The sequence below is a fragment of the Lynx canadensis genome, chromosome E1 (genome assembly GCF_007474595.2).
Source record: "Lynx canadensis isolate LIC74 chromosome E1, mLynCan4.pri.v2, whole genome shotgun sequence".
NCBI lineage: Eukaryota > Metazoa > Chordata > Mammalia > Carnivora > Felidae > Lynx > Lynx canadensis.
Window position 1 is genome coordinate 26,070,458 of NC_044316.2, and position 19,386 is coordinate 26,089,843.

General features: G+C 34.7%; 1 protein-coding gene across 1 annotated transcript in view; it reads right to left on the minus strand.

Moving 5' to 3' along the window:
• BRIP1 (BRCA1 interacting protein C-terminal helicase 1) overlaps nt 1–19,386 on the minus strand; it is a 196,961-nt gene that overhangs the window by 100,553 nt on the left and 77,022 nt on the right. Inside the window, 4 exon segments of the mRNA XM_032591161.1 lie at nt 9,320–9,481; nt 14,553–14,693; nt 14,811–14,976; nt 17,896–18,050. Coding sequence (XP_032447052.1) covers nt 9,320–9,481; nt 14,553–14,693; nt 14,811–14,976; nt 17,896–18,050 — 624 coding nt within the window.

Consider the following 19,386-nt stretch of genomic DNA (forward strand, 5'->3'; position numbering starts at 1 on the left):
ATAATGTCTTCCAGTGTCATTCACGTGGTAGCATAAAAATACCATCATTTATTATCCCAGTTTCCGAAGATCAGATGTCCAGTCATAGCACAACTAGATTCTTGCTTAGGTCTCATAGGCTCAAATTAAGGTGTCTGTCAGGACTGCAGTTTTCATCTGAAACTGGATTTTCTTCCAAGGTCACTGGTTGTTGTCAGAATTCATTTCCTACTGGCTTCAAGACTATTACGCCCCATTTTTTGCTATCTATGGGCCGCGATGTCTCTCAGCAGCTAGAGGCCATCTGAAATACCTTACCACATGCTCCACCCCTCCCACCAGTTTACAACACGGATGTCTGTTTTCTTCCAGGCTAGATCATGTGTCTCTGACTTCCTTTTCTGCAACCAGCTGTAGAAAATTCTGCTCCTAAAGGGCTTGAATGATTAGATCAGGACCATCTAGATAATCTCCTATCTTAATGTCTACTGACTTAAAAAAATTTTTTTGAATGTTTATTCATTTTTGAGAGAGAGAGAGAAAGCAATTAGAATGAATGCAGCTTCTAGATTTATTGCTTGACCCTGCCTCTTTCAACTAGGTTATCTAGCCATCCTTCACTCTAGTTAATCTTAACTTCCCTGCTCTTATCTCCCTAGGTTTTTCACTTAAAAAATTGTAATCAATATATTTTTATAAAGGTCTGTTGAAGCTAGATGTGACATAAATGTACATATTTTGTTTACAGAAAAACTGTATGAATGATTATATACATGCATAACATTAAAAAAAAAGCAAAAAACCTGGTTGTTTAAATAGATGCTTTCCGAATGATCTATTTTCCAGAATATTTAATCAGTCACTCATTAAAGCCACTTTCAGCATATCCCTTCAGAGTAGCTCTTATGTCTACCTTTCTAAGGATAACAGTTTAGCTCACAAGCAATGGTAGAAGTGAAAAGCAAAAATAAATACTGATATACCAGTATATAGGTATTTGTAGAAATGTGTGTATTATTCTAAATAATAATAGATCAAATTAATATTTACCATATCAACTATATTTCATATATTAAACTCTAGAATGCTATTATGAACATAGCACTGGACCAGAAAATCAAGAGTTCTAAGGCATTTAACAGGCTGAAAGTAAAAGGATGGGAAAAGCTATTCCAAACAAATAGTAACCAAAAGAAGAGTAGGGTGGCATTACTAATATCAGACAAAATAAACTTGAAGTCAAAAACTGCTACAAAGGATACTATACATTGATGATAAAAAGGTCAATTATGAAAAACATATAACAACTGTAAATATAATGCACCAAAATTGAAGACCCAACATATATAAAGCAAACAATGGCAGAAAGGGAGAAACTGACAACTATACAAGAGTTGGAGGCATCAATAACCCACTTACACTAATGGATAGAAACTGCAAAAAGATGAGAAAGGAAAAAGAGAACTAGAACAACACTGTAAATTAGTTGGACCTCATAGACATGTATAGAACTTCAATCACAACAGAGAATACACATTTCTCCAAAAGGGACAGGGAACATTCTCCTGAAAAGACCACATGAGTCCATAACACAAGTCTTAATAAATTTATAATCACTGTAGAAGAAATGGACAAGAGACATGAATAGACACTTTCCCAAAGAAGATATCCAGATGGCTAACAGACACATGAAAAAATGTTCAACATCACTCATCATCAGGGGAATACAATCAAAATCACAATGAGATACCATCTCACACCAGTCAGAATGGCTAAAATTAATAACTCAGGCACAACAGATGTTGGCAAGGATGTGGAGAAAGGGGATCTCTTTTGCACTGCTGATGGGAATGCAAAGTGGTGCAGCCACTCTGGAAAACAGTATTGAGGATCCTTAAAAAGTTAAAAATAGAACTACCCTACAACCGAGCAATTGCACTACTAGGTATATATCCAAGGGCTACAGGTGTGCTGTTTCGAAGAGGCACATGCACCCCAATGTTTACAGCAGTGCTATCGACAATAGCCAAAGTATGGAATGAGCCCAAATGTCCACTGACAGATGAATGGATAAAGAAGATGTGGTACACACACACACACACACACACACACACACACACACAGTGGAGTATTACTTGACAATCAAAAAGAATGAAATCTTGCCCTTTGCCACAATGTGGATGGAACTAGAGGGTATTATGCTAAGCGAAATAAGTCAGTCAGAGAGGGACAAATATATGACTTCACTCATGTGGAATTTAAGATACAAAATTAGTGAACCTAAGGTAAGGGAAGCAAAAATAATATAAAAACAGGGAGGGGAAGAAAACATAAGAGACTCTTAAATACAGAGAACTGAGGGTTGCTGGAGGGGTTGTGGGTGGGGGGGCTGGGCTAAATGGGTAAGGGGCATTAAGGAAGACACTTGTTGAGATGAGCACTGGGTACTATACATAGGGGATGAATCACTGGAATCGACTCCTGAAATCATTATTGCACTATATGGTAACTAACTTGGATGTAAATTAGAAGGAAAGGAAGAAAGAAAAAAAAGGAAGGAAGGAAGGAAGGAAGACCACTGTAATCATACAAAAGATCTTTTCTGGTCACAATAGAATAAAACTAGAAATCAATAAAAGAAGGAAAACTAGAAAACTCACAAATATAAGGAAATTAAATAACACATATTAAAAAAATTTTTTAAGTTTATTTTTCCATTTTGAGAGACAGCAAGCAGGAGAGGGGCAGAAAGAGGGAGAGAATCCCAAGCAGGCTCTGCATTGCCAGCACAGAGCCTGATGCAGGGCTCAAACTCACAAACTGTGAGATCATGACCTGAGCCGAAACCAAGAGTTGGATGCTTAACCGACTGAGCTACCCATGTGCCCCTAAACAACACATATTTTAAACAACCAACAAGTCAAAAAAGAAATTACAAGAGAAATTAGAAAATACCTTGAGAATATGAAAATGAGAACACAATATACCAAACTTAAAGGATGCAAAGAAAGCAGTGCTAAGAGAGATATTTATGAGAGAGATGACATGCTTTAAAAAAAAGAAAGGGGCCCTGGGTGGCTCAGTCAGTTAAGCGTCCAACTTCGGCTCAGGTCATGATCTCATGGTTTGTGAGCTCAAGCCCCATGTCAGGCTCTGTGCTGACAGCTCACAGAACCTGGAGCCTGCTTTGGATTCTGTGTCTCCCTCTCTCTGTCCCTCCCCCACTCATGCTCTGTCTGTCTCTCTTTCTCTCTCAAATACATAAACATTAAAAAAAATTTTTTTAATAAATTTAAAAAAGGAAGATCTCAGGGCACCTGGGTGGTTCAGTCGGTTAAGCATCTGAACTTTGGGCTCAGGTCATGATCTCATGGTTCATGAGTTCGAGCCCCACATCGGGCTCTGCACTGATAGCATGGAGCCTGCTTGGATCCTGTCATTCCCCTCTGATTACCCCTTCCCTGCTCTCTCTCTCAAAAATAAACATTAAAAATAAATAAATAAAAATTAAAAGGAAGATCTCAAATTAATAAACTAATTTTGTGCTTTCAGGAAGTAGAAAAAGAAAAGCATGCTAAATCAAAACTAGCAGAAGGAAGGAAATAATAAAGATCACAGAAGAGATAAAATGGAAAAAAAAAAGAATAGGAAACAGCAGAGAAAATCAATAAAGCCAAAAGTTGGTTCTTTGAAAGGGTAAAAAAAAAATTGACAAACCTTTAGCTAGAATGACTGTGGGGGGGGGGGAGGGTAAGACTCAAATTACTAAAACCGCAAAAGAAAGAAGCGACCTCACTACCAATTTTACAGAAATAAAGATTATAAAAAAAATCATAAACAATTGTATCTCAACTTGGATAGCCACATAAAATGGACAAATTTGAAGAAATACACAATCTACAAAAACTGAATCATGAATAAATAGAAAATCTGAATAGACTTATAACTAGTAGAGAGATTGAAACAGCAATCAAAAATCTTCCAACAAAGAAAATCCCTGAACCCAGTGGATTCATTGGTGAATTTTACAAATCCTTTAAAGAATTAACACCAATCCTACTCAAACTCTACCAAAAAACTGAGGAGTAGAGAATATTTACTAACTTATTCTATGAGGCTAATACTACCCTAAGAGCAAAGGCAGACAAAGATATTAGAAGCAAAAGAAACTGGGGCGCCTGTGTGGCTCAGTCAGTTGAGCATCTGATTTTGGCTCAGGTCATGATCTCATGGTTCATGAGTTCAAGCCCCATATCAGGCTCTCTGTTGTCAGCACAGAGCCCACTTTGGATCCTGTATCTCCCTCTCTTTCTCTCCTTCCCTCACTTGTGCTCTCTGCCCCTCCCCCACTTGAGATTTCTTTCTTTCCTCTCTTTCTCTCTCTCTCTCTCTCAAAAAGCAAAAGAAACTATAGACAAATATCTCTTATGAATACTGATGCGAGAATCGTCAACAAATTCAGCAACCAAATTTAGCAACATACTAAAAGGATTATAACCAAGACCAAATGGGATTTATTCCCAAAATTAAAGAGTAGTTCAACATATGAAAATCAGTTAATGTAACATATAGAATTAATAGAATGAAGAACCCCCCCCAAAAAAGCCACATGATTATTCTCAATTGATACAGAAAAAGCATCAGTGACAAAAAAAAAAAAAAAAGTCAATAAACTAGGAATAGAAGGAAACTTCCTCAACATTATAAAGCAATATATGAAAAACCCACAGCTAACATCACACTCAATGAAACAACCCACAATGCCAGTCCTGCACCATTTCTATTCAATATAGTAGTTTAAGTTCTAACCAGAATAATCAGGCAAGAAAAAGACATCCAAATTGGAAAGGAAAAAGTAAAATGATCTCTGTTTGCCAATGATATGATCTTATAATGAGAAAACTAAAGATCCCTCCCTAAATATAAAGCCATTAAATTTAGTAAAGTTGCAGGATACAAAATCAAGACACAAAAATCAGTTCCCTTTCCAAACAACAGCAATGAACAACTGGAAAAGGAAGTTAAGACAACAACCCATTTACTACAGCATAAGAAATACTCAGAAATAAATTTAACCAAGAAGGTTAAAGAGTTGTACTCTAAAACTACTAAATACTGCTGAGAACAATTAAAAAAAGACATAAATAAAAGGAAAGACATCCCATGTTTATGGATTGGAAAAATTAACATTATTAATAATACTACCAAAGCCAGATACAGAGTCTTTGGAATCCCTATCAAAATCTCAACAGCATTCTTTGGCAGAAAAAGAAAAAATCCATTCTAAAATGAATAAGGAGAGGTGCCTAGGTGGCTAGTTGGTTGAGCGTCAGATTCTCGATTTCAGCTCAAGTCATGATCTCATGGTTTGTGAGTTCGAGCCCTGTGTCAGGGCTGTACTGACAGCACAGAGCCTGCTTTGGATTCTCTTTCTCCTCACTCTGCCCTTCCCCTGCTCGTGTGTGCTCATGCCCTCTTTCTCTCTTTCAAAATAAATAAATAAACTTAAAAAAAATGCATAAGGAATCCTGAGGAGCTCCAAATAACCAAAACAATCTTGAAAAAGAACAAAATTAGAGGATCCACATTTCCTGATTTTAAAACTTACTTTAAAGTTAAAGTAATTGAAACACTAATGGCATAAGGATAGACTTACAGACCAAGGACACAGAATAGGAAGTCTACACATAAGTCCTTGCATATGTGGTCAATGGATTTTCAATAAGGGTACCAAGACCATTCAATGGAGAAACGGGAAACTTTTCAACAAATGATGCTAGGAAAAGTGGGTATCCACATGCAAAAAAAATGAAGTGGACCCATACTTTACACCATACATAAAATTATCTCAAAATGGCTAAAATATCTAAATTTAATACCTAAACTATTAAGTCCTTAGAGAAAACATAGGGGGAAATCTTCATGACACTGGATTTAGCAATAATTTCTTGGTTATGACACCAAAACACATATAACAAAAGAAAACAATAGATAACTGAACTTGATCAAAATTTCACAATTTATAATTTTTGTGTACCCAAGAATGCTATCAACAGAGTGAAAGACAACTCCTAAAATGGGAGATGATATTTATAAAGCATGTATCTGGTAAGGGATTAATATATAAAATATAAAAAGAACTACAGCTCAACAATAACAACAAAAACCTTATTCGAACATGAGGAAAGGACTTGAATTAAACATTTCTCCAAAGAAGATGCACAAATGGATAATAAGCACAAAAAACATCACTAGTCATTAGGGAGATACAAACCAAAACCACAAGGAGATGCCACTTCATATCCATTAGGATGGCTATTACCCAAAAAATAGTAAATAACAAATGTTGGCAAGAATGTGAAGAAATGGAAATCTTTATGAAATGCTGCTTTCTGAATCTAAAATTATACAGTTGCTGTGGTAAACAGCATGATGGCTCCTCAAAAAGTTATACAGATTTACCATACGATATAGCAATACCATTTCTAGCTATATATTCCAAAGAACTGGAAGCAAGGGCTCAAACAGGTAACTGTATACCAATGTTCATAGCAGCATTATTCATAATACTCAAAAGGTAGACCCAACCTAAGTGATCACAGAAGAATGGATAAACAAAATGTGGTACATACACAAAATGGAGTATTATTCAGGCATAAAGGTGAAATTTTAATACATGCTACAACATGCATGAACCTTGAAAACAAAAATTATATTAAGAGCAATAGGCCAGATACAAAAGGACAAATATTGTATGATTCCATTTATACCTAGAATAGACAAATTCTTACAAACAGAAAGAATAGAGGGACTGTGGGTAGAGGATCTGGAGAGCTACTATTTCATAGCTACAGAATTCCTGTTTGGGAAGATGAAAAAGTTGTAGAAATAGACAGTGTTTATGGCTGAATAAATTACAAATATATTTAATGGCAGTAAATCATACACCTAAAACGGTTAAAATGATAAATTTATGTTATGCATATTTCACAATTTAAAAAAAAGGAATAACAATAAATATCAGAGGAACAGATCAAAGATTTGAGAAGTCTCTGAGGTATAGAACTGAAAAGTGAGAAGTAAGCCAGAGGACTATTGGTTTTCATTATAATCATTTTATATTATTTGTGTATAAGAATTAATTTGATAGCAAATTTATTTTTTAAAGCTTAAAAAAAGGAATTATAATAATGAATTCAACAAATGAAAAACTGGGGAAATGTTGATATGTACTATAGGGAATTAATACCCATGTGATCTATTAAGTCCATAAAAATTAATAAAAAAGATACAGTATAAACAGACAATAAATTAAAATAAATAAGCAAACCCCCCAGAACTATCAATCCACTATTAATAAAAACAATTAACTAAGACAGAAATAAAATGTTTGAAAGCTTATTTGATTATCTTCTCATTCTTTTTAGTTGAAAAAGTAGAAACAGAAAATTTTATAATCCATTCATTATGCCAATTTATAAATCTGCTAAAAAAGTATATTTAAATGTTACAGTCTCTATAGTCACCCAATAATCAATCATCAATTTCAGTAACTGTAAAATTAATACTGTGCTATATCTATTCCAAAAATTAAATTTAGGAGGTAATATTCCGTTTATATTTAGAGTAGTTACTTTTCTTCTACCAAGTAATGTATTTCACCTCAATATATTAATAATTAGGATGTATTTTCAAACTGCTGAACCCAGCTAACAAAAACTACATCATTTGAGAACACTGCTACAAGATGATATGGCGTACTGTTCAATAGTCTGTTTTCTTTCTCACTGTAACTTTTCCAGTGACAATTGTATTATTGTCAATTTAAATACCTTTATATTAGATTTGGTTTTCCTCCATATATACACTAAAAAACCCAAGAAACAAAAAACAAAACCCCAAAAAACCATACCAAACTGCTTACTAGCATATAAACAATCATTCTTACCATGTCTTTGAAGCCTAGTAGAATATGAAATTATTTATTCAACTGGGCATTTCATGGCTCACTTTTGTGATCATGATTGGGAAATATAAAAAGGTATTTATTAATGTATTGAGATTTTACTTTTCTTTAGCTCCAAGCTTAATTATTAGTTTTCTTTAACATAGCTGTTTGGTGTAAATGTTCACACTTCGGGATAAATATTGCTTTCTTTTAAGAATTTTTTAAATGTTTATGTCCATTTTTTTTCTGGATATTCTTGTAAAAAAAAAAAAAAACAACTATCTGATTAAATTTCTTTTGAAAGCAATTCTTTCAATTTATCTACAGGAAGACTAATTTACTGTATCGGGCTAAAAAAGTATGTGTCTTGGTCCCATTTGGGCTGCTATAACAGAATACCTCAATAGCTTTTAAACATAAGAAATGTATCACTTACACTTCTGGAAGCTGGAAAGTCTAAGATCAAGGCACCAGCATGGTCACATTTGGTGAGGTCCCTCTTTCTGGTTCATAGCTGGCATCTTTTCTGTATGTCCTCACATGGTAGAAGGGGCAAGGTTTCTCTCAGTGTCTCTTTTGTTAGACACTAATCCTGTTCATAAGAATTCTAACCTCGGGACTTAAGCACCTCCCAAAGGCCCCACTCATAATGTCACCATCTTTAGGGGTTAGGATTTCAACATATGAAACTTTGGGAGGACACATTCAGGTAAAGCAGTATGTACAGAAATGGAAAAACAGTAGCAGAGTCAAAAGTGTTTCAGTATTGCCATTCAAATATATTATTTATTTATGCTACTATCCTTACATATACAACTTCCAATGAGAAAATAAAAGGAAATACCACTTTTCTACACTGGAATTTAGCTTGGATTTTGATAAAGTATGATTTTACTCTCAGAAATTATATGTAGTTTTAATGCTTTAAATATTAGGACTAAAATACACTATGTAACTCAATTTTACACAGTATTATTAAAAACCAGAGTGACTTTAAAAACAAAAATGTCTAGCCTCCCCAAATACATGAAGTAAAAAGATGGGCAACAAAGAAAGTCTGATTTTAGATTCAGATTAATGAAACATTCAAAAGTATAATTTGTGAAAGTGAAAATGAATATACTTTTTCCCGTCTACTATGAAAAAAATCAAGCTGCCCCTAAAAATAAAAATAATGTACACATCATAAACAGTCCTCATATAACAAACACTGCTTGAAGACTTTTAGTGTTTTAGAGTTTCAAGTAAAACAGTGAATGGACTATCTCAATCAATAAATAAGTAAAATATATGATACTTAGAAAATTATAACTCCTGTTGCTTCCTGGAAACTTACCATGGTAATCCCATGTGATTTTTTAAAGGCAAGAGAAACAATAAATATTCCCTTACCTTGTAAGATGGCAAGAAACACAAAATTCCTTGGCTCACAGTCTGACACACAGATAACACAAGTGCGCCCACTTCATCCTGAAACTCGAAAGTTTCTGTGTGCTGGAAGGTAGCACAGAGATTCCGACCCTTGGGACCTGACCCAATGGTGCCAACCCAAACCTAGAATATAAATATGTATTAGAGTCATGCCTGAACCAGGCAGGCAAATTAGCATTTAGTTGGGAGCCTTAATTACGTATATTACGTGTAGTCAAAAGATCTAGAAACAAGTTTAGAGAAACTTTATTTTTAAATTGTGGGTGTTTCTCTATTTTCATTAATTAATTATATGTAAACCTAAATTATAAAAGTTTTACTTTAAGCGCATCACTGACCACTCAGGATACAAGAAAAAATTACTTTTCTATTTCCTAAACAGCTTTGTAAAACTAAACATGCAACAAAATTTTATTGGATAATGTAAACAAATGAAATGAGTAAATCAGAAATGATTCCAGACTATTAGATGAAGGCTTGTATGATCTGCTATAGGTAAGTCTTTAAGACTTGACTATGGTAAGAGTTATGAATATACTCAACAAATTTACAAATTCACTGATGCTCAAAGATCTGTAGTCCTAAAAAATCAGACCCACCAAATTTTAGTTATTTGCAATTCATTTATATTCATACCGATCTAGTATTAGTGTGATTTGACTAAGAGAAACTAAAAACTTTACTGGTAATCTACAGACAATATAAACACTTCAGATTGTTGAAACTAATAGCCCTATATTTTCAAATAATGTATGAGACGGAGGTACATTTTACAAGATGACATCTAATGGACACCAGTTTAACCAACTTTTAACTAAATGATTAACTAGTAATAAGATAAACTGATATTAAGTGTTTCCTGACATGATGCAATGGGAAGTAGCAATATCACCTATATAGTATTGTTACCAAACTGTTTAACCTGAACCTTATCAACAGGAAACAATCGGATAAAATCCAGATTATAAGATATTCCTCAAGATAACTGCAAACTTGAATTCTATAAAAATGTCATGAAAGACAAAAAAAATAAAAGGCAAAACAACAGTTTTAAAGACTAAAGAGATATGAAAGTCAAATGCAATACATAATACTTGATTGGATCCTGGGTCAAGAATAAACAAAATAGGGGCACCTGGATGATGGTCAGATTTCAGGTCAGGCCATGATCTCTACATTCGTGAGTTCCAGTCCCACATCAGGCTTGCTGCTGTCAGCGCAGAGCCTGTTTTGGATCCTGACCCCTTCTGTCTGCCCCTCCCCCACTTGCGGTGTGTCTGTCTGTCTGTCTCTCTCTCTCAAAAATAAACATTAAAAAAAAAAATGGGAATGCAAGCTGGTGTAGCCACTCTGGAAAACAGTATGGAGGTTCCTCAAAAAATTAAAAATAGAACTACCCTATGACCCAGCAACTGCACTACTAGGTGTTTATCCAAGGGATATAGGTGTGCTATTTCGAAGGGACACATGCACCCCCATGTTTACAGCAGCACTATCAACAATAGCCAGAGTATGGAAACAGCCCAAATGTCCATTGATGGATGAATGGATAAAGAAGATGTGGTATATATATACAATGGAGTAGTACTCGGCAATCAAAAAGAATGAAATCTTGCCATTTGAGCTATGTGGATGGAACTGGAAGGTATTATGCTAAGTGAAATTAGTCAGAGAAAGACAAATATCATATGACTTCACTCATATGAGGACTTTAAGAGACAAAACAGATGAACATAAGGGAAGGGAAACAAAAATAATATAAAAACAGGGAGGGGAACAAAGCATAAGAGACTCATAAATACGGAGAATAGAGGGTTACTGGATGGGGTGTGGGAGGGGGGATGGGCTAAATGGGTAAGGGGGCATTAATGAATCTACTCCTGAAATCATTATTGCACTATATGCTAATTTGGATGTAAATTAAAAAAAATAAAATTAAGTATTATGTTGAAAAAAAATAAAAAATAAAAATAATTTTCAATTCATGAAGCATACCAAAAAAAAAAAAAAAAAAACAAAAAACCAAAAAACCAAACAAAATAAAAAGATATAAAGACATTTTGGAAATAAATAGATAAATATAAATATTGACACTATTGTACCAATTTTAAATTTCCTTAGTATGATCATGGTATTGTGGTTATATAGGATTATGAAATTGTTCTTTTTTTAAAGTTTATTTGAGAGAGAGAGAGAGAGAGAGAGAGAGAGAGCAAGCAGGGGAGGGGCAGAGAGAGGGAGAGAATCCCAAGCAGGCTCCCCATTGTCACCATGGAGCCTGATGCGGGGCTTGAACCCACGAACTGTGAAATCAAGACCTGAGCAGAAATCAAGAGCAGGATGCTTAACCAACTGAGCCACCCAGGTGCTGCAGATTATGTAACTGTTCTTGAGAGACAGTCTCAACTAATTAAGGGCAAATGTCATGATGTCTACAAATTACTTTCTAATAGTTTATTCAAAAATGTACATTATACACATACACATATATAATGTGATTGTTAACATTTTGCAGTTTTCCTCTTCTCTCTTTCATATGTACTCATGAAAAATGTTAACAATTGATGAACCTATGTGAAGGGTATAAAGATGTTCACCATATTAATACTATTTTTTTATACCTTTCTGAAGTTTATAATTGTTTAGAAGTTGAGGGCATCAATAAATGAATGGACAACCAAAATGTGGTATTACATACATACAATGGAATATCATTCAGCCTTAAGAAGGTAGGAAATTCTGACTCAGGTTACAACATGGATGACATCATGCTAAGTGAAATAAGCTAATCACAAAAAATATCTATGATTTCACTTATATTAGAGTATCAAATTCATAAAAATAGAAAGTAGAAGGGTGGTTTACCAAGGGCTAGGAGGAGGGAGAAATGGAGAATTGTTGTTTAATGGGAAAAGAATTCTAGTTTTGCAAGATGAAAAAGTTCTAGAGATTGGGTACACAACAATGTAAATATACTTAACAAGATTGAACTGTACCCTTAAAAATGGTTAAGATGGTAAATTTTATGTTACATATATTTTATTACAATTAAAATAAAAATCATGTTTTATAATCAAAAACTCAAGGGGCGCCTGGGTGGCGCAGTCGGTTAAGCGTCCGACTTCAGCCAGGTCACGATCTCGCGGTCCGTGAGTTCGAGCCCCGCGTCGGGCTCTGGGCTGATGGCTCAGAGCCTGGAGCCTGCTTCCGATTCTGTGTCTCCCTCTCTCTCTGCCCCTCCCCCGTCCATGCTCTGTCTTTCTCTGTCCCAAAAATAAATAAACATTGAAAAAAAAAAATTTTTTTAAAAAAAATAAAAAAAAAAAAACTCAAAAAAAAGCCAAGAGCTTACTCTTTAAAAAGATTAATAAAAAGGATAAACTGTACCAACACTGATAAAGAAAAAACATAAAACCAGAGAATACAAATTGATAATATCAGGTAGGGATAAGGAGAACATGGCTACAGAGTTCATAGATATTAAAAAGATAATAAGACATTTTATAATAAAAAATAACGTTTTAAAAAGTTGGGTGGGGGACACCTGGATGACTCACTCGGCTAAGCACCTGACTCATGATTTCAGCTCAGGTCATGATCTCACTTTGTGAGTTCAAGCCCTGCACTGGGCTCTGTGCTGACAGTGTGGAGCCTGCTTGGGGATTCTCTCTCTCTCTCTCTGTCTCTCTCTCTGTCTCTCTCTCTCTCTCTCTCTCTCTGCCCTTCCCCAACTCATGCATACACGGTCACTCTCAAAAATATATAAAGAAACTTCAAAAAAAGAAAAAACATTAGGGGTAAATGTTACAATAGAATTCATCTGAACAATTATCATTTTTACTATTATAATCCATTGACATTATAGGTTAAATAGGCTTCTGTGTACTAGTTTGAGAACTTAGAGCCTATAATACCATTCTTATGAGAAAATATACTAAATTTATTAATAGCTTCCCATGTTTATTTGAACTCTGAAGGAAGGTACTTAAAACTGTGGAGCATAAAGTGCTTGTGATGAGCACTGGGTGTTGTATGTAAGTGTTAAATCACAAAATTCTACCCCTGAAACTAATATTACACTGTACATTAACTAACTGGAATTTAAAAAGAAAGTTTAAAAAAAAGTGGAACATATATTTTTCCTTCACTATTGTTTACAGCAATGTTTCCAAAGAGGAGTACTCTGCCATTATAGAAAGCACAACTCTTAGTTATATAGTAGCTTAGCATTCCAGGCCCCCACCTACTAAATATCAGTAGTTCCTGCCAAGTAATTGTGAAAACCAAAATGTCCTCACAAATACACCTTGTTGGTTAAAAACAACAGCTTTAGAAAGAACTAGAATTGTGTTAGGCACACAAATGATGCTCAATATGTAGCTAACTGCTTTAAATGACTTCATAAAAAGAAAGAGGGTAGATTGACAAATGACAGCTCAAATGTTCCTAGGGAATTAAATAACATTTATTGTTCTAAAACATTAAAATTTTAAGTTATATGACTCATGAGAGTTTTTAATTCATTTCAGATATTCAAACATATGCTGAATATTTGGTAACTAATGCCAGGTATTAATCTAGGTGCAGTGGAAGAATGGGAACATGGAAGGAATAAAAAAATACCACTGTCTAACGGAAAAAAGAAACACATGAGCAAAGAATTATGCATAGGAACTATGGTAAAGATGTTAAATTTTTTAAGTTTATTTTGAGAGAGAGACAGAGAGAGACAGAGAGACAGAGACAGCGTGCGTGGGGGAGGGGTAGAAAGAGGGAGAGCCTCTGCACTGCCAGCACAGAGCCCAATGAAGGGTTCCAAACCACTAACTGTGAGATCATGACCTGAGCCAAAATAGAGTTGGATGCTCAACTGACTGAGCCACCCAGGAGCTCCTTGTTTTGTTTTTAATTCTCATTTTTTAAAAAAAAAACCCTAAAAAATATTTAAATGAGGAAATTGCAATATAGTCTTTGCATCTAAAGTGTGTATTTTTACTCACTAAACTCAAGGAATGCTATTTATCAGTATTTCCCTTGGTTGACACTACCGAGTAGCTGACAGATTTTCTTTTCTTCTAAAGCTAAGATGTTGGATTTCCTACAGGATCTGTTTGCTAGTATTTCAGGTATCTTCTAATTTTTTTATATAAAATTATATTGACGTAAAAAGATTGAGAGCCTTCAGAAAACTAACCTGTGAGTTATTAATGACATGATTAGCCTCCAGTTGTATACTAAAAGTAACACCAAGTTCTGATGAAAAGGATTTCATTGGTGATAATGTCCCAGATGTCAAAACAATGGTCCAAACTTTGCCATTAATATCTGAAAAGGCCTAAAAGGAAACATTATTAGATACATAAGATCATCTTTAAAACAGTCAAACATATTTATTTAATTGTTGGTACTGAGCAAGATGACAAAATTTCCATTTACAACATGATAGGCTTACCACAGCTGGATTTAAGCACCAAAAATTTAGCACGCGAACTGCAGTTTTCTGTCTTACACGTTTCCTACTTTTTGCTTGAGCAAAGAATTCATTTTTATCTGAAGAATCAGTCTGATTTATCCAAGAATAAGTCTGTTGAATAGCAACTTTATAATCATCTGCAAATCTGCATGAAAATAAAATGGTAATTAAATGCAAAATTTCATGAAACATATGATGTCCCAGATACATACAATGTAAAAACTGATTATATTAAAACTAAATTGAAAGTCGTGATATCTTCCCACTCAAAGATAACATTTTCCCCACCAACAACCCCCACCACTAATTAAATTAAACTCAGTAACTCTGATAGAAAATGAATCATTAAATCTTACAATCAACTTTCTCACTTAGAGGTTAGATATTATCTAAATATCCACCCCTTACCATTTCCCATTCCTACGTTCAAACAATACATAAATCACGGCAGAAACAGAATTAAAATCCAGGTCTCTAATTCCTAGTCCAGAGCTCTTTGCATTCTGTGCTACATTATCAGCTACAAAACAGATAATAGGGTATCATTAAAGAAACTAAACAGTGGATTATACTTTTTTATTACATGAGAAAAATGGAGAGAATTTTTACTGAAGATTTCAAAAGTTTAGGAAACTAATTACAAAATTTAAGTTCCTTTAAAATATGGGTCTCAGTCTTCATTAACTTTTAATGAAGATATTGATTTTTGTGATGCCATCCAACTTATAATTTTTCAATAAGAGGCTATACATGCTTCAACTTACAGAATAAAACTAGTATTCCCTACCATGTCCTCACAATAATATTTACTGTTAACTTCATCTCTAGAGAGATCAGATCTCAAAGTTCAAGTCAGGACCCTAAAATCTGTGGAGAGAATTTTATAAAAGTACAGGGAGCTAAAAACTATAAAACATTTAGAAGAAAACATAGGGAAAAATTTTTATGATACCATATTTGGCTACATTTCTTGTATATACCAAAAACACAAGCAACAAAAGAAAAGACAGATAAACTGGGTTTCATCAAAATTTAAAAATTTTTGTGCATCAAAGGACACTATCAGAGAATGAGAAGACAACCAAAGAATAGAAAATCTTTGTAAAACATATATCTGATATGGGATAATATCCAGAATATATAATTAACTCTTACAACTCCACAATAACAACAACAACAACAACAACAAAAACCACAACCCAATTCAAAAATGGGCAAAGGAGGGGCACCTAGGTGGCTCAGTCGGTTAAGTGTCCAACTTCAGCTCAGGTCATGATCTTGCAGTTTTTCAGTTCGAGCCCCATATTGGGTTCTGTGCAGACAGCTCAGAGCCTGGAGCCTGCTTCAAAGTCTGTATGTCTCTTCTCTGCCCCTCCCCCATGCGTGCTCTCTCTGTCTCACTCTCAAAAATAAACAAATACTTTTAAAAATGGGCAAAGAGGGGTGTCTGGGTGGCTCAGTTGGTTGGGCATCTGACTTTTGGTTTCAGCTCAAGTCAGAAACTTGCAGTTTGTGGGTTCAAGTGCCACATGGGGCTGTGCACTGACAATGCTAAGCCTGCTCGGGATTCTCTCTCTCTCCCTTTCTCTCTTCCCCTTCCCCGCTGGCTCTGTCTCTCTCTCAAAATAAACTTAAAAAAATTTTTTTAATGGGCAAAGGATGCAAATAGACATTACTCCAATGAAAACCTGCAAATGGACAATAAGCATATGAAAGGATGCTCAACATTACTAGCCATTAGTGGAGGGTGGGTAAATCAAAATTATAAGCAGATACCACTATACCCATTACGATGGCTATTATCCAAAAACCAGAAACAAGTATTAGCAAGGCTGTAGAACAACTAGAAATGTTGTGCATAACCATGGGAATCTAAAATGTGCAGCTGCTATGGAAAACAGTGTGTTGGTTCCTCAGATAGTTAAATATAGAATACCATATGATCCTGCAATTCCACCGCTAGAGACTCAAACAGATACTTGTACGTCAAAATTCACTGTAGCATTATTCACAATAGACAAAAGGTGAAAATAATCCATGGTACATACATACAATGGAATAATCAGCCATAAAAAGGAATGGCATTGATCTATATTACAACATGGATAAACCTTGAAACCATTATGCTAAGTGAAATAAGTCAGATGCAAAAGAACAAATATATGATTCCACTTTTGGGAGATATCTAAAGGACAAATCAATGGAGATGAAAGAATAGAGGTTACCAGAGATTGTAGGAAGAAAGAAATGAGATATAGAGATCCTATCTGGGCTTATGAAAAAGTTCTGGAAGTGGATGACTGCACAACAATGTGAATAAACCTAATGCTACTAAAATATATATTTGAAAAATGGTTAAAATAGTAAATTTTATGTTATGTATATTTTACCATATAAAAAAAAAACAGGAACCAAATAGTACTACAATTTAATAAGGGGTAGAGTGAGGGGAGTTAATTCTTTTTCATATTCCACATTTCACTAGATAGAGGCTTTATGCAATAAGAAAGAGACTTTCTGACACTGGAAGAAACATATCTAAAACTACACTTAAAAGGTAAATGTTTAAGTTCAGTCATATACAACTAAATATTTAATGCTGAATTAACTAATAAGATGTATTTAAAGTATATTTATTTCAATAATCATTTTCATTAATAAAGACTAATTTCAATTGATCTAAGTCTGTGCCAATAAGAGTAATATTTATACCACTTATTTACAATGATCGTAGGTACTCACACAAAACAAGTATGGATTAAATACATACTAGTACCCAATAAAATTAATATTTGTAAGATGAAAAATACAGAGGTGCCTGGGTGGCTCAGTCGGTTGAGCATCCGACTTCGGCTCAGGTCATGATCTCATGGGTCCGTGAGTTCGAGCCCCGTGTCGGGCTCTGTGCTGACAACTCAGAGCCTGGAGCCTGTTTCAGATTCTGTGTCTCCCTCTCCCTCTGACCCTCCCCTGTTCATGCTCTGTCTCTCCCAGTCTCAAAAATAAATAAACGTTAAAAAAAAAAAATTAAGATGAAAAATACATATCATATGTATTTACTTACTTGCTGTTTTGTCTAAAAAGATAGTCAAACACCATAAAAAGTCCTTTGAGTATTATTTGAGTTGAAGCACTAATAATCGGTACTTCTCTTGTCTCCTCTCTACCATGAATTGGTAAGACTTTTTCTTCTTTTTGAAGGACAGAAGAAAAATGTCCCTGAAAGAAATTACTGTTATTAAGTATACTGCAGGAAATGGGAAGAAGAGGAAAAAAACCTCTCAAAACTATAATAAAACGCAAATGAAATATACATTGAAATTTGAGGAAAACATTACCAATACACAAGTGCTAAAAGTATGTTTTAAATTCCCACATATTCCAAAATTCTCTTCAGAGTTCAAGACTCTTTAATAATAAGTTGTATACTTAGGAAGTTCATTACTTCTTCAGGCAATTAGGGTACTATTTAGCACCCTTCAAAAGTCATGAACTAGGCATGTCTAGTGGGCCCAGTTTTTAGAGCAGGCAACTCCTGATCTCAAAGTTGTGAGTTCAAGCTCCATGTTGGGTGTAGAGCTTACTTAAAAAAAAAAAAAAAAAAAAGAGAGAGAGAGACGAGAAGAAGAGAAAAGTAATGGACTAAATAAAAATGTACCAAATGGTTTCTCCAAGGAGCTTAAGAGTTGATACGCCACCTAAATGCCTGAATTATTTCCAGGGAGTATTCCAACAATGAGAATAATATGACTGCATGACAAGGAAAATCTTAAAAGTGACTCAAGGAAATAATACATGCTAAATACAGAATGTATACTAACTGGCTCATTTGTTTTCATGTGACTAATAAGTTTTAATACAGATAGAAGTGTGGACATAAAAGGGGCGCCTGAGTGGCGCAGTCGGTTAAGCGTCCGACCTCAGCCAGGTCACGATCTCGCGGTCCGTGAGTTCGAGCCCCGCGTCCGGCTCTGGGCTGATGGCTCGGAGCCTGGAGCCTGTTTCTGATTCTGTGTCTCCCTCTCTCTCTGCCCCTCCCCCGTTCATGCTCTGTCTCTCTCTGTCCCAAAAATAAATAAAAACGTTGAAAAAAAAATTTTTTTTTAAAAATAAAATGGGAAAATAGTTAAGATAAATTAAGACATAATATTAACATTCAGATATATTTTGAAATAATACACATCTAGAGTAAAATTCGTTTCCACTGAACATTGAAGGATACAAATAGAAAGATTTTTGAAAAAGAAACAAAAAATGAAAACATTAACTTGGAAAAACATTCAGGACTACAAATTATTAACGAAAAACAAGTATTCAATTCTTCTTCTTTTTTGTTAATTTTTTTTAATGTTTATTTATTTTTGAGAGACAGAGAGACACAGCCTGAGTGGGGGAGGGGCAGAGAAAGAGGGAGACATAGAACATGAAGCAGGCTCCAGGCTCTGAGCTGTCAGCACAGAGCCCGACGCAGGGCTCGAATTCATGAGCCGTGAGATCATGACCTGAGCCAAAGGTGGACACTTAACCAACTAAGCCACCCAGGCGCCCCTCAACT